The 19,767-nt window shown below is 58.8% G+C and overlaps 1 protein-coding gene across 1 annotated transcript; it reads left to right on the top strand.

Annotated features, from left to right (window-relative positions):
* The first annotated feature begins 561 nt into the window (after nucleotides 1-561).
* Nucleotides 562-19,195, top strand: PIK3R2 (phosphoinositide-3-kinase regulatory subunit 2). Its single transcript, XM_066566176.1, has 16 exons — nucleotides 562-714; nucleotides 7,556-8,279; nucleotides 12,304-12,396; nucleotides 12,775-12,837; nucleotides 13,778-13,909; nucleotides 14,110-14,311; nucleotides 14,579-14,664; nucleotides 14,935-15,040; nucleotides 15,137-15,235; nucleotides 15,363-15,543; nucleotides 15,730-15,855; nucleotides 16,121-16,263; nucleotides 16,464-16,640; nucleotides 16,863-16,934; nucleotides 17,139-17,309; nucleotides 17,929-19,195. The coding sequence occupies exons 2-16, from the start codon at nucleotides 7,940-7,942 to the stop codon at nucleotides 18,119-18,121; spliced, it is 2,184 nt and encodes a 727-aa protein (XP_066422273.1). The 5' UTR covers nucleotides 562-714; nucleotides 7,556-7,939; the 3' UTR covers nucleotides 18,122-19,195.
* The last annotated feature ends 572 nt before the right edge of the window (nucleotides 19,196-19,767 follow it).

Here is a 19,767-nt window from a genome sequence, read left to right as displayed (position 1 = left end):
CTGTGCCCTGTTCCCGGTGCCACCCTGGTGCCCAGTGCAGCCCCAGTGCCTGGTGAAGCCCCGGTGCTGCGCCCCGTTCCTGGTTCAATTCCGGTTCAACCCTGGTTCAATCCCAGTTCAATCCCGGTTCAGTCCCGGTTCAATCCCAGTACAATCCCGGCATAATCCCGGTTCAATTCCGGTAGAATCCCGGTTCAATCCCCATTCAATCCTGGCACAATCCCGTTTTAATCCCAGTACAATCCTGGTGCTGTGCCCCGTTCCCGGTTCAGTCCCGGTACAATCCCGTTTCAATCCCGGTTCAATGCCGTTTCAATCCCGGTTCAATGCCGTTTCAATCCCGGTTTAGTCCCGGTTCAATCCCGGTGCCCGATGCGGTGCCCGCTCCATTCGCCACCAGGGGGCGACGCCGCGCTCTCCTTCCGGACCCTCTCGGCTCCTTCCGGAGAGTCTCGCGCGAGGGGCGGGGCCCCGATAACGATCGGGCCAGGGGAGGGGCGGGGCCGGAGTCTTCGGTCAGCTCCGTCCCCTGTCGTCGGCGCTCGGTTATTTCCGGGATAGATTCGGGCAGTTCCGTTCTCTCTCGTCTGCTGTCGGCTGTTTCCGGGGCGGGTTCGGGCCGTTCCGGCGGCGCTCGGGCCTGTCCAAGGCTCCGCCGGGCCGGAGGCAGCAGCGGGCTGGAGGCGAGCGGCGGCGGATGGGGCCGGCGGAGAGGTGCGGCGGGGCCGGGAGCGGCGGGATCGGGATCGGGGCATCGGGATGGGGGAGAGCGGGCCCAGATCGAAACCAGGCCCAGGGTGGGCGTCGGGACCCCCTCAGCGTGAGGCTCCCCGGGGCTTGGCTCTGTCCATCACGGGGCAACCTCGAGGATGTCCCCGGACCCTTCGGGAGCTGCCGGCGCACGGTGTCCCGCTGCCAGGACACTGCCACTGCCGTGTGGCTTCGCCGTGATGCCGAGGCTATGCCCCCCCGATTCCTCCCGATCCGTCCCTGTCCCCCCCATTGTCGGGGATATGCCCCCCCGGTCCCCCCAGGGCTGTCTCTGTGTCCTCCCATTGCGGGGGCTGTGCCCCCGATTACCCCCCCGAGCTGTCCCTGTTCCTCCCGTTGCCGGAGCTGTGCCCCCCCATTCCGCCCCGAGCTGTCCCTGTCCCTCCCATTGCCGGGGCTGTGCCCCCCATTCCGCCCCGAGCTGTCCCTGTTCCTCCCGTTGCCGGAGCTGTGCCCCCCGATGCCTCCCGAGCTGTCCCTGTCCCTCCCATTGCCGGGGCTGTGCCCCCATTCCGCCCCGAGCTGTCCCTGTCCCTCCCATTGCGGGGGCTGTGCCCCCGATTACCCCCCCGAACTGTCCCTGTCCCCCCCATTGCCGGGGCTGTGCCCCCCATTCTGCCCCCAGCTGTCCCTGTCCCCCTCCGCCATTGCCGGGACTGTGTCCCCAATCTCTCCTGGTTGTCTGCAGCCCAGCAGTGCCATCACAGATCCCCCCCGTGCCACTGTCCCCACAGTGGTGACAATGCAGGGACCCCCTCGCACGGTACATCCCCATCGCCCAGAGTCCTGGGGGTCCCAGCTCTGTTCCCCCTGCCCCGGGGGCAGTTCACACCCAGCAGGTCCCAGGCTGGAGCTGGTGCCCCAGGGATATGCCAGGTTCAGCCCAAGGGTGGCTTTGCACGGCATCCCCCGAGCCCTGGCTCTGGCATGAGCCCCCGCCACTGCTTCCCACAGAGGTTGGCCATTGCATTTCTTCCCTTCCTGGGGATGTTTCTCAGCCCCTTGAGGAGGAAGGTTCCCATGGTCTTGTGCCTCCTGAACTGGGGGTCTGTGATCGATAGGGGATAAAACCAGAGGGTAAAACTGTGGAGAAAAGCGAGCTGTGAGGAGCTGGAGCAGCCCCAGCGTTGCCTTTCAATGGAGCCGTGGCTGCCTCTCCTCCCATTAATGCAGCTTTGATTTCCCAAGCAGCTCTTGGAGCCGCTGGGGAACTGGCCCTGTGACTTTCTCTGTGAGAGCAGAGAATGGAGACAGCTGAGTAAATATAGCCTAAATCACTGCTTTCCTGGCCATTCCCCCACCCTTCCCCGACATGCCGAGGGCTGCCGTGTCCCCGAGGCTGCACTGGGCTCTGCTCTAGCCTTCCACCATGTGGGAAAGTCCAAGGCATGGTTTGGTTTCTTTGGTGACTCCCTTTGACGTGGGCAGCTCGTGCTTCCAGCTTCATGGCACGGCCTCGTTCCTCCTAAAGCTGCCCCAAACCCCAGCGTTCCCAACTCACTGGAACAAGGTTTTAGGCACACAGGAAAATCCTCTGTGCCTGCAGTTGGGTCTGGCTTGGACAAAGGCGCTGGGTTGGAAGGGAGAGCGCGGCTCAGCTGGAATGTGGCGAGGAGCAGAGTGGTTTGCGGAGCCAGTTTGGAGCCGTGTCAGAGCTCTGAGTGCCGGGGTGTGTTTACAATGAAAAAGAGTATTTATAATATCGAGGGCTCTTTTAATTCCTCTGGGAATCTCTGGAGCCGCAGCTTGGAGCTAAAGTAGCTGGGTAATGGAAGATGAAAAGCAGACAGAGGAAGGGATGGTGGATTTCTCAAGTTGGAAGGTCTTGGCTCTCTCACCAATATCCAAATCATGCTGGTCTATTAACTTGGGTGCTTCTTACCTCGTCGGTTACTTCATGTGATTGCTGAGCTGCACAGAGCTGCTAATAAATCATATAAATTCCAAATACCCTGGGGAATGTGATTTTAAGCAGATAAGTTAGCAAGAGCAGTTGGATTTCTTTTTTTTTCATGTACTCAGGTTTTTTTTAGAACTGTAATTTTTTTGCCAAAATACAGCTCCTGGGTTTCTATATCCCTAAAGCCAGCTCCATGAATGCTCCTAAAATGGAATTCGTGTGTTCTTGCTGCGTTGGGGGATGGTGTAAGAGCAGCCTGGAGTGAGGTGATGGGGCTGGTGTTGGGTGCTGGGTCCTTCTCTGCCCACTGCCAGCAAATAAAAGTCTCTGGCCACATAAAAATGTCTTGTAGGCAGGAGGAGAAAGTTTGTGAGGTGGTTGAGAAAGAACAAGCTTCAGCTGGAGCAAGGAAGTTCAGTGTCAGAAGCCTCTGGACAGTGTGAGAAGTCTTGGAGTAAGTGTGCAGACTGCCTGAGGTGCTCTCACGCTGTCCAGCCTTTGAGCAGGAGGTCTCTGGGACCTCCAGTGGTCTCCCAAAAGTGAGGAAGGTGTTGGCCATCCTGTTTTATTCAGCTCCTCGTGTCCCTGCTAATCATGACATTGACCTTTTCAGTGAAATATTTCAGATACTCCTTCATTTCCTCGGGCTTTGGTGAATAAAGCAAGATATTTAATGAAACTCAGGCATGAGCAGGAGGAGATGCTCAGTGTCCCTGGCAAAGGGTGGCCTGTGGCTGTGGGCAGGAGCTGCTGCTGGCTGGCTGGGAAGCATTTCTGGGGAAAAGAAGAGGTGAAAACGGCCTTGGCCGTCCCATGCCTGGCTGGGGCACGGCTCAGGCATACCTCCCCTCCTCCCCTGCAGCTTTTCCCTGTTTGGAAGGAAATACCAGCTGGCTTGGCAGCGCCGTGGCCAGCCCGGGCTCCAGCTCTCCCTGCTCCGCTGGCCGCTTCCCCAGGGGCAGCTGCTGGAGCGTGTCCAGCTCCGCTTCCCGCCCGCCCCAGCTCCCTGCAGGCTCTCCCAGCTCCTTCCCCCACAGCTCCTCGTGGCACTGCTGCCTCTAGCACAGCCTGGCTCATGGCTCCAGCCTCGCCAGACGTTTCTCCAGTCATTGTTCCTGCTGGGGAGGCAGCGGGCCCGGGAAGCTGCCTGGGAGCACAGACAGGGGTTTGCTGTGCTGTTTGTCCTGATTATAAATCAGGGGCTGCCGAGCTCTTGCCCTCTCTGCCACTCGGTGGGCACAGGATGACCCATGATGTGCTTGCCATTGGCAGCTTCAGGAGCTGAGGCCATCAGAGCTGCCCTGGCTGTGTGGGTCAGAAGGATGTGATGCAGCAGCAGATGTCACCGTGGCAGACAATTCCCTGTCCATTTTTATTCCCATCCATCATTGCATTGTTCTATTTTCTCTTTTTATTAAAGGAAAAGTTTGTTCTTTTTGTTTGTAACTTGCAGTTCAAACTCGATAGGGTGTTTGTTTTGCTCGCTGAGGATCTGATGTAACTTGGAGAGGTTGGAGCTGCATATACTGGTGTGAGCATATTCTTATTTTAAATATTTTTATGCATTCTTTCCTCTCTCTGGAAGGAAAGTAACTCAGTCTTGCTTCAAGTCAAGCTGCACTTGGAACTGCATTTGGAACTGGGTTAAAAAGCACAGGAACCACATTTAAAATGTTAAGATGCTTTTATTTATGTGCTGGGCACAGACAAAAAGACTTGTAATGTGTTTTTTGTTTCAAACCGATGTATTAAACAAAGAAAGTATTGACAGCAGTTAATGAATCGAGGGATTGTTTCTGGGCGCTGAGATAGATTTACCAAAGGTATTTAGCTGTCTGATGCATGGGATTTTCAGAGCAGCCTAAGCAAGCGCTCACCAGCACAGACACACGAGGTTCCTCTCTGAGAGCTGAGCAAAGCTGGAGCTGGGCCCAGCAGAAATCTTTTGGCGAGGTGCTGCCTCTCTCCTGCTCCGAGGTGCGCTTCCAGCCGACAGGCTCGTGCGTGTCCCGGCCTCTCAGCGCTGCCTTCCCTCCCAAGAGCTGTTCCAGAGCTTTGGGAAGTGTGTGTTCCCAATCCCCAGAGCTCTGTCAGCTGCACTCCAAGGGTGCACAGCCTTCCTGCAGCTCAGCCAGGGAAGCCTCTGGCTGGGTCCCTGGCAGGACAGAGGACAGCTGTTGCCCTGGAGAGGACGGTGCTGGCACTAGCCATGAGGATTTGGGTCACCCGGGGGGCTCCTCACTCATGTTCATGAGCACTCAGTGCCCACCTGGGCTGAGTGTGGGGAAAACAGGTGAGGCTTCTCCAGGAACAGCCTGCCTCTGAGTTCTCTGGATTTTTTTGTGTGCCCAGTGACCCACTGGGATGTGGAGAGCGTGGTGGCACAGAGCTGTGCCTGCATTCCCACCCCAGGGAAGAAGGCTGTGAAGGAGTCGGTTGGAAGAAGCTGTGGGACCTGCTCTTTGGAGACACTCAGTGCTCCAGAGTCACTCTCCTCTTCCCACCCCTCCATGCAGATCTGCTTTTAAAAGCTACTGAACGAGTTTGCCAGGCCTGAGCGTTTTGTCCTTCCAGCCTCTTCAGCTGCACCGGCTTGTCGGAGACGCCCGGAGTCGGGGCTGGGATCTGCGGGTGGAAGCTGGGGGGGTGCCTGTGGGGGAGCCTTGACCCTGCTGGGCTTGGGCTCTGCTGCCTCTGGGTGCACTCTGAGTCTCTCCTCTCCAGGAGGAGCCACTCTGGGGTCTGTCCTTCCCAGGAGGAGGGGGAGCTGCCAGTGCCGTGCCCAGCGGCCACTCAGGCCCTTGGCATCCAGACAGTGCCCCCGGCACGGCGACTCCGCTCTGGGGGACCCTGACAGGCAGCACTCAGAGGGGCAGCCAGTGAGCCTGGTCATAAATCTCTCTTTATGCTCTGGATTATGAAGTAATATTTTCCTGGCTGGGGCTGGTTGGATTGGGGAAATGCGGGCTCTGCTGCGAGTTCCTTGTGGCCACTATCCCAGCATGGTGGGAGCTTTCATAGCGACCCTGCTGGGCTGTGCTGCTTCCCCTGTGAACATCAGAAACCTCTGTAGGGTCTCTCCATGAATTCTGCAGTTTGGTGTTGCTCCTGGATTTCTGGAGAAGCTCTCCAGCAAGTTGGATCAGGCTCAATCCTGTTCCCCACCCGCCTCTGGCCGCAAGTGCCTCACCTCCCCGCGGGCAGTGCCTGTTCATTCATGGCAAAGACAGCCTGGCTGGGACGCCTGCCCGAGCTCAGGCAGGCAGTGCGGGCTCTGGCTGCTGCACAGGTTTCCTGTGCCATGGCCTCTTTGTGCCTTTTGTCCTTGTCAAGGGAAGGAGCCCTGGTGCTGAGCTGGAGAGCCCGGCTGTGAGAGGTGGGTCTGGCTCCTCTCAGGGGACTCACCCCCATCCCAGACTTTGTGGCAGCACGTGCAGATGTGGTGACACGTGCAGGGGTGATATACCACGTGCAGGGGTGATATACCACGTGCAGGAGGAAAGAGGGATTTGTAGCTGATATGAACTGTAAAGTGTAACTGGCCCGGAAGGGTTATTTTGAAATCCTGCAGATCACCACCGTTGGTGCCTGTCACAGAGTCCAACCAGCAGTCAGAGCAGCCCTGGCTTCGTGCCATGCTTGGTTGTTCACTGACCCCTCTGGGAAGGGTGTCCTGGCTCCCTTTACCTCCTCACATCCCTCTGCCCAGGCTCCCACAGCCCTGAGAAGCACCTTCCTGCTCGTTAATAGTTTTCAGATGAGGCTCAGGAGTTTGAGCTGGGTTTGGTGGTTTCTGGGCCAAAGCAGCTCAAGCCTTTAACAGGACCTGCAGCATTTGAGCAGGCCCAGGGTGTCCCTGGGAAGGCTGAGTTCTGGCTGCCCCAGTGCCTTGCAGGTCCGGTCCTCGGCCGCATGCCATTTCTGCGGGAACCAGAACTCTGGGATTTGCCTGAGGGAAGTGGAAAACTGGCCTGTGCAGCCAGGAGGGGATGGGAAAAGAGGACGTGCCTGGCTGGTGGGAATGTCCCGGCTCGTACATCTCTTCAACAACATGTTATAACCCAGGTTTATTCTTTTTGGTGGATTTCTGGGCAGGGCAGGCAGCATATTCAATTTCTCTCTGAATAGCTGAAAGGCAGTTAGGAGCTCTAAGTAGACTTGAAGGCTTCTAAAGATTATTTTAACTCCTTTTGCCTCCATCTCTGCGAAAGGAACCTGTGCCTGTACTTGATGCTGCTGCTGCTTTTGAAAAGTTCAAAAATTGACTTTTTGCTCAGAGCAAAGCTTTGAAGTGCTGTTCTGTGGGAATGGCAGTGCATCTCGAAAGCCTTTTGCTGAAAGCGTGGTTAACCTACATTTGTGGGCAGCTCCCTTCAGAAGATGCCTTTGTGGGGGATTGCATGGCAAGATGTAAAGGTGAACTGTGAAATTTAATCGATTTAACAAGGGAAGGTTAAATCTGTTTGTTCTGTTCCCATTCAGGGCCTGCAGCTGGTGGGTGCAGGGTCACCCTTTTCTGTATGCAAAAGTTATCCTGCATAAAGGCTGTTTTGTCCCACTTGTTGTCTCCTTGTTTGCATAAGTGCTGCGAGGAGGGTAAGCTGAAGAAGCAGGGGTGAACCTCTTTAAGATGCAGAGCTGGTGCCTGGCAGTAGCAGAGAGCAGGCAGCGTTCCTGCCTGCAGCCACTGGCTCCTCACTTGCTTTTGGGAGTGTAAATCGGGATTAGCACGCCCTGCTTGGATCCAGGGCTCAGCAGCAGCTGCTGGGTAGGAGAGAAACGAGTCCTGCCTCTCTCCGGTGAACCCCTGGTTTGAATGTTGGCGTGTCAGGAGGGCATGGGGTGCCTGGCTGTGTGCAGTGACAATTCTTCTTCTCTTTGCAGGCACTGGAAAGGGGAACATAGCGTGCCACGCTGTTCCAGGCTGGAAGCCTACTGTGCTTTTCCTCCCCAGACTCCAAGAGACTGGTTTTTTTGGTGAAACAGACCCTGATCTCGGGTTTCTTTGCTGCATGCCCTCTCACCAGTGCTGGATTATGTTCGTCTCCTTCTCCCTCTGCTCCATAATTTGGTTGAATCGTGGTTTCAAGCTGAGGAAAAGGGGCTGCACCTAAGCGCTCCTGGGCACCCAGACCAGGCTCCTGGGGTGCCAGTTCACACAGAGACAGTTCACAGTGCTGATGGGGGAGAGTTGCCTCTGAGGGCCCTCCTCTCCCACCTGGAACGTGCTGCCTCACCCTTCAGAGCCCTTCTCCCCCGGCAGAGAGGATGGGCAGCACCGACGGCTTCCAGTACCGCGCGCTCTACCCGTACCGCAAGGAGCGCGAGGAGGACATTGACCTGCTGCCCGGGGACATCCTGGTCGTGAGCAAGGGGGCCCTGCAAGCCTTGGGCTTCAAAGATGGAGATGAGCAGACCCCCAATCAGATCGGGTGGATCCTGGGTGTCAACGAGCGCACCAAGCAGAAGGGGGACTTTCCTGGCACCTACGTGGAGTACGTGGGGCCGGTGAAAATCGCTGTCCCCTCACACCGACCCCGGGTGCAGAGACCCCTGCCTGCCACACCCGGGGCCAGTGGTGGCCGGCTGCCCGAGGCTCTGGAGCAAGGTAAGCCCTGCTGTGTGCCCTGTCGCTCTGGGACACCTCCACAGTCTTGCTGTGTGACTGGCTTCACAGGACAGCAGTGAAACCCTCAGCTCGGCAGTACTGGGTTGCCCCACCAGCAGCAGTATAGTTGAGTCACAACCAAAAGCCAGCCTCTCTCAGTCCTGCCCCAGAGGAAAGCACTTTGTTCCTCCAGCTTGTCAATCTGCTCAGCAGAGCTTCCTGGGGCAAGCTTTGTCCCACTCTTACATCTCCATGATCCTTCTCCCCCTCTGTTCTGCAACCAGCCAGGATCCCCATGGTCCCTCTCCCTGCTCCACTGAGTTTTGCCAGGCTCCCTCCCTTCAGGATAAGTCCTGACCTCTCCCAACCACCACCTCCCCGCCCCTGCAGCGCCTGGGGCAGTGCTCCCTGCCAAGAGCTGCTCAGCCCTGCTGAGAGACACAATTACTTGTCTCTGGGCAAGAGGAGAAAAGTCAGGGTCTAAAAGAGTTCTTCTGAGAACTGGAGCTAATTGCTTGTCTGCCTGGCAGCCAGCCCACCCCGCGGGTCGCAGAGCCCTCGCTGGGGCCAGGCAGCCACCCTGGGGTTGGGCATGGGCTGTCCTGCACCTGCAGCTGCCTCCCAGCCCGCCTGGCCTTGGCACAGACGCGGGCTGGGAGAGCCAACGTGCCTCAGCCCTGCCTGTGGAGCTGTGGCAGCTGCCTGCTCTTAGCCTGTTTGTTTGGCTCCCAGGCACATCAACCCTGTGGCCAGGGCTCAGCAGCCCCCAGGCTTCTCCCTTCTACTCTTCCATTGTGAGACCCCCACCTGCAGTGCTGAGTCTGGGTCTGGACAAGGCAAGAAAGATGTGGGCCTGTTAGAGTGAGTCCAGGGGAGGCCACAGAAGTGCTCCTAGGGCTGGAGCCCCTCTGCTTTAGAGCCAGGCTGAAAGAACTGGGGGTGTTCACCTGGAGAAGAGAAGGCTCTGGGAGACCTTATTGTGGCCTTCCAGTACTTAAAGGGAGCTTATATAAAAGAGGGAGAGAGGCTTCTTATACAGATAGTGATAGGACAAGGGGGAAGTTTTAAATTAAAAGAGGGAGAGATTTAGATTAGATGTTATGAAGAAATTCCTGACTGTGAGGGTGGTGAGGCCCTGGCACAGGTTTCCCAGAGCAGCTGTGGCTGCCCCATCCCTGGAAGTGTTCCAGGTCAAGCTGGATGGGGCTTGGAGCAACCTGATCTAGTGGAGGGTGTCCCTGCACAAGGCAGGGGGGTTTTAATGGGTGATCTTTTAAGGTCCCTTCCAATCCAGACCATTCTGTGATCCCCTGGGGGGTGACAGCCACACTTGGCCTTCCCATGCCTGACAGAAGATCTCGTGCTGGTGTACATGGGAGGAGTGGGGTCAGCAGCAGGAGCTGGAGAGTGCCAGGGAACGCTCCCAGCTGGCAGTGCTGCATCCTCCCCGTCCCTCTGTGCCTGGGAACCACGGCTACCCCAGCAGATGCTTCTGGCTGTGTAAAAACACCTCTGGGGTCTTACGAAACCGGGCTTGTGGGGCTGGTGCAGCTCCCTGCAGCTGCCTCCTGCTCCCGGAGCCGGAGGGGCGGCCCCAGGAAACATCTCCGCAGGGTGGGAATGCGGCCGGGCCCTGCTGCGTTTGGGTTGGCAGGAGAGCCTGACCTGAGTCATCCCGCTTGCAACCTGCCTTTCCAAGAAAGCTGCTCCTCTCAGGAGCCTGGGATGTGCTCTGTGCTGCTGCTCTGTGCTGCTGGGATGTGCTCTGTGCTGCCTGTGCTGGCCTTGCCTGCATGTGCTCCCTCGGGGGCTGGATTTCTGCCCTCCTCGGCTCTCCCCGCTTGGTGGAGGTGTGTCTGGAGGTCAAAGCCAATGGTGGGGTCTCTGGGAAGTGGAACAAGATACGTGCCAAAGCTCCCGAAGCACAGCAAAGACAAATTTGGGAAGGAAACCAAAAGCCAGCCTCTCTGCATTGTGCCCAGGGATGGAGGGTGGGGTACCAGGGCACGTGAGACCAGCTTTGTCCCACTCTTACATCTCCAAGATCCTTCTCCCGCTCTGTTCTACAACTAGCCAGGATCCTATGGTCCCTCTCCCTGCTCCACTGAGTTTTACCCTGTCCCTGTCCCCTGTGGGGCCATCCCCAGAGCCAACCTCCACTCAGGGCATAGGCAGGGCCTGCAGGGAGGCATTTCAAACACCCCAGAGCCATTTTACACTCAGCCTGCTGGTTTGATCCCTCTATGGGCCATTCACTTAAGAGCTGGACTTGAAGATCATTGTGGTTCACTTCCAACTCAGGATATTCTGTGATTCTTTATTTCTGTATTCTGCTGGGGAGACACATTTTTGCAATGGAAAAACCGTATTTGAGCCAAGCCTGTCTTAGTTCTTCACGGCGTGCACTTTAGGAGGTGCAGAAGCGGCTCCTGGCAGCCCCACGAAGCTCCTTCCCTGCTTCCCAGCTCCTGCCCTGGCTGGCAGGGACCCCTGAGCCCCTCAGTGTCACTCGTGGAGCAGGGCCAGCCCCACAGCTGTCCCGGGAGCAGCGAGACCCGGCGCGTTCTGCCGCTGGATTTACGAGCTGCTGGTGTTTGCCTTCCGCAGAGAACACGAGCGGAAAATGCGGCTCGGGAATATTTCCGCAGCTGCCCGGGCTGTGCTGTGAGCAGCCTTGTTCACGGCAGCCCAGCCCGGAGGCCCGGCAGGCTCAGGAGTTGCTGCTGGCTCCCCGCTCTGTGCCTGACAGAAAAAGACAAGCTGCTGCCTGCTGAAGCAGCACATTCCCGGCCGGGCCACGTGGGCAGTGCCAGTATTTACTCTCCCTTCAGTTCTTCCCAAGGGTCAGGCAGGGAGCTGCCAGCCTGGAAGTTTGCCTGCAGCTTCCCCACAGCGACCCACACCATGCCCAGGAGCTTGCTCCACTGGGGGATTGTCCCCTCTCCCAGCAGCACAGGCCTTTGCAGAGCTGCTGGGTGCCTGACCCTTGTGCTTCCCTTCCCTTCCCTTCCCATGGCTGTTCTGTCTCCCCTCGAGGCCGTGGGTGCAGGAGGCTGAGCTGGGTGCTCAGTTCCAGCTTGCTGCGCCTTGTGGTGAGACCACACCAGGCGAGCTCGGGTCAGATCCATGACAACGGAGCTGTTTCGCAACGGGGAGCAGCCTCTTGGCTCTGCCTCTGCAGAGTGGAGTGTGCTGGGTGTCCTCACCCACTGCGGGCTCCCCAGGGTCTGCCAGGTGCTGTGGACCAGCCTGGAGGAAGCTCCTGCTCCGGCTGGTGCTGCTTTGGAAGCGGGATGGAGCCTGGCACCGCTCATCCCCCTGCAAACCTCCTGCTGGCAGCTCCTCAGCCAGGCCTGCGTGCTCCTGCCCCGGCATGCACAGGGGAGGGGGGTGCCTGCAGCCAGAACCTCAAGATTTTCTGGAAGTGGCAGTGAAATACCACCTGACATGGGGCTGCAGATCCCCCAGGAATGGGGGGACCCTGTAGCAGCTTGCACAGAGGCTGTGGGCTCACGGGGAGGGGGAGGCACGGGGCCGGTTTCCATGTTAAACGAGCAATCAAGGGCAGGAATTTGCTGACACGGCGTTCTGTCTGAATCGCTGGATTAATCACAGCTCACCACGAGCAGCAGAGTGAGCTCCCTGGCCCCGCTCCCCTGCCAGCCCTATGCAGCCCCTGTGCTGGGCAGGGACCCAGCCCTGAGCTCCAGGAGCCCTGGTAACCCCTGTGCTGCCTGCCCGGGGGGGTAGGGGTCCCCAGGGGGGTGGGCTCTGTCTCCAGGCCTCTGCTCAGAGCAGCAGATATCTCCCTGTGCGCACCCAGTCAGGGCTGGAGCTCAACAAGTGCTGGGCTGGCTCCTGGGCAGGTTGCTTGTAGGCTGCATGCTGTGTTTGCTGGGGCCACAGCCTCACAGCGGGGGCCACGGCTTTCCTTGCTCCTCTTGGAAGTTGCCTGGGTTGTGCCCAGCTCTGCTGCTGAGGGCTGAGCTGGTGCTGAGCCCTTCTCTCCCTCCCTCTCCCCCAGGGTCTCCTCTCCTGGACTTGCAGGAGCAGTTCAGTCCTCCCGAGATTGCTCCGCCGCTCCTGGTGAAGCTGGTGGAAGCTATTGAGAAGAAAGGTAAGGGGGCAATGCTGAGCACTGGGGATGCTGATAAACCCCCAAAACTCCACAATGAAACCTGAGCTCTGTGGGACACACAGGACACAGCTGCTCTCATCTTCCTCCCTGGGTTGAGCTGCTGAGGCCCGTGAGGGTGTTTGATTTGGGTACCTGCACGCACTGGGTGGGTGCTGCGGTTTGGGAAGAGCTTCCAGCCTGGATCTGTGCCATGGTGGAAAAATGGGGCCACTGAACCGCGTGTCCTGGGGGCCAAGGGGGCTGCAGCAGGGGGTTGGCTTGGACACCATCCAGGCCTGGCCATGCCACAACCATGGCCCAGCTGGCAGCGAAACAGTGCCTGTGCTGGAGCTGACAGCAGTGTCCCCCCTTCCGCAGGGTTGGACAGCGAGATGTTGTACAGGACATCTGGCTCCGAACTGAGGCAGGCGCTGAGAACCGGTAAGAACCAGCTCGGCGCGGTGGAGGCGAATCGGCTCAGATGGAGGAGATTAGTGGATGTGACAGCGCAATGCAATAATGCAGTAATGCAATCCAGGCCAGGCTCGCCTGTCCCCGGCAGTTCCTGACTCCCAGCACGCTGCCTCTGGGGCTGGGCTGTCCCCATCCCAACGTGTCCTTGTCCTGCGTGGAAGGGATGGGACAGAGGGGATCCCTGCCACCATCCGTGGGGGGCTGGCTCAGAGACTTGCAGGCAAACAACAGAACCCCTGTGCTTGTCCCCTGCTGTCTTTGGGGTGCCCTTCTGATGGGCTGGTGGAGGCTTCTCTGGCTCTGTCATGCCACTAATAAGCAGGGGAGGATCTCTGAGCTCAGCTTGGTGGCTGGGGCCGATGTCTGTGCCGGGGAGCCCTGGGAGCCGTCTGCCTCTCGGCTGGGCTGGGGCCTCATCCGGCACCACGCTGGCGAGTCCCCTCCCGCAGACGTTCCTGCAAACCCCAACCACACAGTGCTGCCAGCCTGGGCTCTTGGGACGGGCCTTTTGTGCTTCCCAAAATGCTGAGTTCGAGGGAGGTGTGTGGCTGCTCAGTCTGCACTCGACTCTTGCTGGCAGCGGAGAGCAAAACTCTCACCCAAACTATACCTGCTCAGAATTCTTGTGTTGAGGTTCAGAGCAAAGGTTGTGGGTACCCAGAATGACCTCTGCCCTCTCCCAAGGGGAACTGCTGGGGTTCCCAGAACCAGATTATTTCTGGGGTGCACATCCTCTGTCACATGAACTGCCTGAAGGCTGCCTGAGCTTCCTCGTGGTGCTGGTGAGCTCTCATGATAGCTGGCTGCTGTGTGATGGTTTATGGGATGGGTGTTGGCAGCACCGGAGCTGCCAGCTGGGTGCCCAGTACTGTGTCCACCCTCCCATGGGAAATCTGTGCCCTGACAGATTGGACCCTGGGTGACCTGGAGCCCCTGGACGTGCACTCCCTGGGCGAGGCATTGCGAGGTTACCTGCAGGACCTGCCCTCCCCCGTGGTGCCAGTGTCAGTGCATGGAGATATCCTTCGCATCCTGCAGGGTAAGGGCCTCCCTGGCTGGCTTGGGAATGGGTGCCTGGGTGGGGTGGACACATCTGGGATATTAAAATAAGCCCTGTCCCTATGGGGCCTGGCACATGGCGCCCAGTGCTGACAGCTCTCCTGTGCTGTGACGCAGCCGGAGCGTGGAGAGTGGTGCCGGCTGTCCCAGCTCTTCCCTCGTGTCTTGTTCTCTCCCCAGAGATCCCCCAGCCAGAGAATTGCCGGAAGCAGCTGCTGCTGGCCCTGGAGTCGCCTGCGGTCCCGCTCCAGAACACGCTCACCCTGCAGTTCCTGCTCCGGCATCTGGGGAAGGTATCGCAGCAGGCCGAGAGCAACAGCCTCCACCCTCGGGCCCTGGGAGAGATCTTCGGCCCCCTGCTCCTCCGGCTGCCTGGCGCCAGGTACGTCAGGCTTTTGGTCCCAGCAGTGCTCCCAGCTCCGGCCACTGTGCCTGCCAGGACAAGGAGTCCAGTCCCTGCTGGGCTGCACGTGGGATTAAACTGCTGGCAGCACGCAGAGGTGGGACAGAGCCGGGACAGAGACCTTGCTGCCCTGTCAGCCTGGGGTCTGGCAGCTGGGGTGAGCCAGCTGACCCCAGGGGATGTGGGAGCAGTGCCATGTTGTACCCCACAACTGCTGTTCTTAACTTGTCTCTTCTCTCCCTGCAGCCCAGAGCTGAGCCCTGACTTCTCTGTGCTGTTTCTGGAGACACTTCTGCAGACAAAGGAGCTGGAGCCAGAACAATTGCCTCCAGGTACTGAGACACCCCTTCCCTGGGGCCTGAGGCACTGGCATTTGTGGGTGTGGACTCTCTGCCCCCATGATTGGGTTGCTCAGGGTGTTTTGATAGCCTGGAGGCCGGCTCAAGGTGTTCAGCTGCTGGAGATGTACCTGGAGCAGCTCCAGGAAACGTGGTGGCCGAGGGGCCTTCCTGGGCCAGTCACTGCAGGGAGAGGGACTCGGGAATTGCCAGTGAGGAGCTGGGATTTGGGCTCACCCTGTTTCATCCCTCCTTCTCTCACAGCCCTGCCTCCCAAACCACCGAAGCCGAAGCCCAGCGCAGCCAGCCTGGCCAACGGGAACAACGCGCCCTTGCAGGACGCCGAGTGGTACTGGGGGGACATTTCCAGGTAAGGGGGCGACTGGCAGCTCACACCTGGGGTGCCCTGTCCATCAGGTGAGCCTTGGGGCCACCTCCCAGGCCGTGACAATCCTGTTCCTCGCAGGGAGGAGGTGAATGAGAAGCTCCGGGACACACCAGATGGGACCTTCTTGGTGCGTGATGCCTCCAGCAAGATCCAGGGGGAATACACACTCACACTCAGGTAGGGCTTTGGGATCCCCTGGGAGCCTCAGGGGTGCAGCTCCTGGGACATGTCCCTGTGCTTCCAGGGATGCCAAGGTCTCTGGCTGGGGTGGTGCTAAGTGGCCTCTCCTCTCCCCTGCATACAGGAAGGGAGGCAATAACAAGCTGATCAAGATCTTCCATCGGGAGGGCAAGTACGGCTTCTCGGAGCCCCTGACCTTTGGCTCTGTGGTGGAGCTCATCACCCACTACCGGCACGAGTCACTCGCCCAGTACAACGCCAAGCTGGACACCAGGCTGCTCTACCCCATCTCCAAGTACCAGCAGGTGAGGCCTGTGCTGCAGGGACATGGCTGGCAAGCACAGCCTGAACCAGGGGTGTTTGTTCATCCATCCCTGCCCTTTTGGTAGATGATAATGTCCCATCCCTCTCCCTGTGGGCTGGAATGTTTTGTTGTGGGGTTTTGTGGGGCCAGCTGGAGCAGGTCCTGACTGAGGCTGTGCCTATGGCAGGACCAGGTGGTGAAGGAGGACAGCGTGGAAGCTGTGGGGGAGCAGCTGAAGGTTTATCACCAGCAGTACCAGGACAAGAGCTGGGAGTACGACCTGCTGTATGAGGAGTACACACGTACATCCCAGGTATGTGGGCACTGCCTGAGACCCCCCCAGGGCTGCTCTGTCACCCCCTGAGTGCTGGCAGCCACCCTGCTATGTACAGGGGGGACCAGAGATGGGGCACCTGTTGCCTCATTTGTCAGCTCATGGACAGGGACTCCCCAGAGGACGGGCTTTGAAGAGGGAGATATTTTGCCTGCAGCAAGGACAGAGCTGCTTTGGGGGAAGTTGAAAGAGGGGATGCAAATGTGCAGAAATGTTCCTCAGCTTTTCCCTCCCTTGTCTCCAGGAGCTGCAGATGAAGAGGACGGCAATTGAGGCCTTCAATGAGACGATCAAGATCTTTGAAGAGCAGTGTCAGACACAGGAGAAGTGCAGCAAGGAGTACATTGAGCGCTTCCGGAGGGAGGGCAACGAGAAGGAGGTGCAACGGTGAGGATGGGGGTGGTGATGGCCTGCCCTGCCTGGAGAAGGGCTCCAGGGGCTGCAAGGATCCTCCTGGCTCAGCACAGAGCCGAGGCACGTGGACTCCTTGTCTCTCCAGCAGCATGCTGTGGGCTGGAGCTGGCAGGCTGCCTCCTCCACCTCCCCCACTCTGGCTCACAGCCTAAACCCCCCTCTCTCTCTCCCAGGATCCTCATGAACTCAGAGAAGCTCAAGTCCCGCATCACAGAGATCCACGACAGCAAGATGAAGCTGGAGCAGGACCTGAAGAAACAAGCCTCAGAGAACCGGGAGATCGACAAGCGCATGAACAGCCTCAAGCCAGACCTGATGCAGCTGCGCAAGCTGCGGGACCAGTACTTGGTGTACGTAGTGCCCCTGCAGCGCTTCCCGGGAGCCATCCGCCTGCCTCCCCCGGGGCTCCGGGGCTCGTTGGGCCGGCTCGCAGCCCGCTGTGGGCTGGAGCCGCTCCCGCAGCGCGGCCTCGGGGCTCGGCGCTCCCCGGCAGCGGCGGCTGCTGCCCTCTGGTGACGGCCGCGCCCGGGGCTCGCTGCAGCCGCGCTCAGAGCTCTGCCCTCCTCCCCCAGGTGGCTGACGCAGAAGGGTGCCCGGCAGAAGAAGATCAACGAGTGGCTGGGCATCAAGAACGAGACAGAGGAGTGAGTGTCCTGCCCGTGTGCTGTTGGATTTGGGGGATGTGGGAGCACAGGCTGTGCAGCGGGTTCTGCCCGTGCTGTGGGCAAATCCCAGCTCCCTGCCTGGAGGCCGAGGATGCCTTCCCTGCCAGATGAAGCAGTGTGGGGAGATGTGGGGGCCACACACCCAAATTTAGGGAAGCTGACCCTGCCTGTGCTCGATTGCAGTCAATACTCCATGATGGATGATGAGGAGGAGCTGCCCCACCACGAGGAGAGGACGTGGTACGTGGGGAAGATCAACCGTGTGCAGGCAGAGGAGATGCTGTGTGGGAAACGGGACGGCACCTTCCTGATCCGTGAGAGCAGCCAGAAGGGGTGCTATGCCTGCTCTGTGGTGTGAGTATCCTGTGCAGGTGGGGTGGGGAGGGGTGGGGTGGGATGGGATCCATGGGATGGTATGGGATCCATGGGATAGGATGAGATTGATGGGATGGGATGGGATGGGATGGGATCCATGAGATGGTGTGGGATCCATGGGATGAGATGGTGTGGGATCCATGGGATGGGATGGGATGGGATGGGATGGGATGGGATGGGATGGGATGGGATGGGATGGGATAGGATGGGATGGGATGGGATGGGATGGGATGGGATGGGATAGGATGGGATGGGATGAGATGGGATGGGATCCATGGGATGGGATGGGATCCATGGGATGGGATAGGATGGGATGGGATGGGATGGGATCCATGGGATGGGATGGGATCCATGGGATGGGATGGGATGGGATGGGATGGGATGGGATGGGATGGGATGGGATGGGATGGGATGGGATGGGATGGGATGGGATGGGACTGGTTGTGTTCCTACATTGTTCCACCCTCCCCTTGCCAGATGCTGGAGGTGACAGCCCCCATCTGCCTCCAGCCAGGGCCAATTGTTTACACTGCTTTTTTGGCCCTGTTTGTGCTCCCCTGTCCCACTGCTGACCCAGGCTCCCGTGTCTCCCTGGCAGGGTGGATGGTGACACCAAGCACTGCGTGATCTACAAGACGGCGACGGGCTATGGGTTTGCTGAACCCTACAACCTCTACGCCTCCCTCAAGGACCTGGTCTTGCACTACAAGCACACGTCCCTGGTGCAGCACAATGACTCCCTGAATGTCACCCTGGCTCACCCGGTCCTTTCCCAGCCACCAGCCAGATGAGCAGCCCATGCACAACACAACAGCTGCCTTCAGCTTCTTCCCAGGGCGCTGCTTTCTGGCTCTGGACTCTTGCACCCTGTATAGTTGAGTCTCTGTGCTCCTGCTCCTTCAGAGCCTCTGAGATGTCTGTGACCGTTTCTGATGTCCCTCTTGGTCAGTAGCTGAAACCCGTGTTGGCTGATGGGACAGAAAGGCTGGGCTGTGGATTCGCAGTGGGCTCCAGCCTCTAGGAGGTGGGATCCAGTTGTGATTGAATTGCTGGGGATGAGCACAGCCCCCTCCCCTTCCCTGACAAGCAGGTCAGATCCCCTTCTTGCTGGCAGGTCGCCCCGCTACGCATCACTGTAGAGCTTTGGTTCTTGATTCCTCGGTGCTGTGACCGAGGGGTTCCCTGCCTGGACACCCGAGGAGGCAGAGGAGGAGGAGGAGGCTCCACTGAGTGTGTGCATCCTTCACTCTCACTTCTCTGAGTGGCCTCGCAGGCTGTGGTGGTGTCTGGTACGAGGGGTGCTGCTCTTGCATGCAGAGACACGTTTAGGAAGGAGAAACCTCATCCTCAGTGGGGCTCCCTGGCTGAGATCTTCGCTCCGTGCTGTGCCTCACCTGGCCACCATTCCCTCTTGTCATAACCACCTCTGGAGTGTTGCTGCCTGGGCTGGGAGGATCTGCTTAGCCATGAATCTCCCACCTTAGTTGTGCCAACGAAGCTGTGAAATCCGTGTTGGTACCCTTGTTTTCCTGGCAGGATCTGTGGCATGCACAGCTCGTTGTTTCCGGCCGGTCTCGGTGACTCTGCACACGTAACCCATTGAAGCTGACTGTAGCTCTGTAAATATGGTTCTTTTTGTGAGCAGCTGCTCCCCTGGTGCTGGTGTTTGCTGAGCCCCCAGTGCCACCCCCATCGTGGGCAGCAGCTGCCAGGCTGCCACAGCCCTGGGCCCTGCAGCTGAAGCAGGAGAGGGCTGGAGTCCAACGCACACTACAAGCCCTACCTGGAATGAAGGACCTCTCTGCTGCAGGAGGACACATCTGGGGGGCCCAGGGCATGCTGAAATGTATCTGCATGATGGTGAACTATGTATGCAAAGCACTTAAATCATGGGTACTGTATGGGGCCGGGGCAGGGCTGCCCACCCTGCTGCAGGTAGGGTACTGTGTCTGAGCTCAGAGGGCCCCAGGGCAGCCCAGGTGGGTCTGGAAGAGCTTTAAAAGCTGAGGTGAGAGTTGAAGCCATGGTGGCATTTGCTTTCCTGGGTTATCTCAGCTGCCTGGCTGGAGGAGAGAATTCTTGATCCTCTTGATTTGCCAGAGTGGCTGGTTCCCTCTCTGAGGCTCCTCCTTGGGACAGGCAGGTGGATGCCATGGACTCTGGCACTTCTGTTTCTCGTTGCAGCTTGGGTTCTGCTGGACCCATGGGGTGCTCTGTGCTCATGCTGTGCCTGCATCCTGTCCTTGATGTGCCATCTGCGTTGGGACTGCACTGTCCCTCCCTCCCTGGCCAGCTCTGCTGCTTTGCCTTGCTCTGGGCTTGTCCCCAGATCCTTCTGGAGCTGGGGCTGCTGGAGCAAACATCCCATTCCTGTTGCTTGTGGCAGCTCTCTGCTCAACTGTACAGCCCCATTCTGTGTTCTGCATGTTCTCTCCAG

Source organism: Molothrus aeneus, chromosome 27 (assembly GCF_037042795.1).
Source record: "Molothrus aeneus isolate 106 chromosome 27, BPBGC_Maene_1.0, whole genome shotgun sequence".
NCBI lineage: Eukaryota > Metazoa > Chordata > Aves > Passeriformes > Icteridae > Molothrus > Molothrus aeneus.
This window is presented reverse-complemented; position numbering and strand designations above follow the sequence as displayed.

Coding starts and splice junctions, on each gene's coding strand:
- PIK3R2 (XM_066566176.1), top strand. CDS start 7,940: ATGGGCAGCACCGACGGCTTCCAGTACCGCGCGCTCTACCCGTACCGC. Junction 8,280..12,303: donor GCCCGAGGCTCTGGAGCAAG/GTAAGCCCTGCT, acceptor CCTCTCCCCCAG/GGTCTCCTCTCCTGGACTTG. Junction 13,910..14,109: donor TATCCTTCGCATCCTGCAGG/GTAAGGGCCTCC, acceptor TTCTCTCCCCAG/AGATCCCCCAGCCAGAGAAT.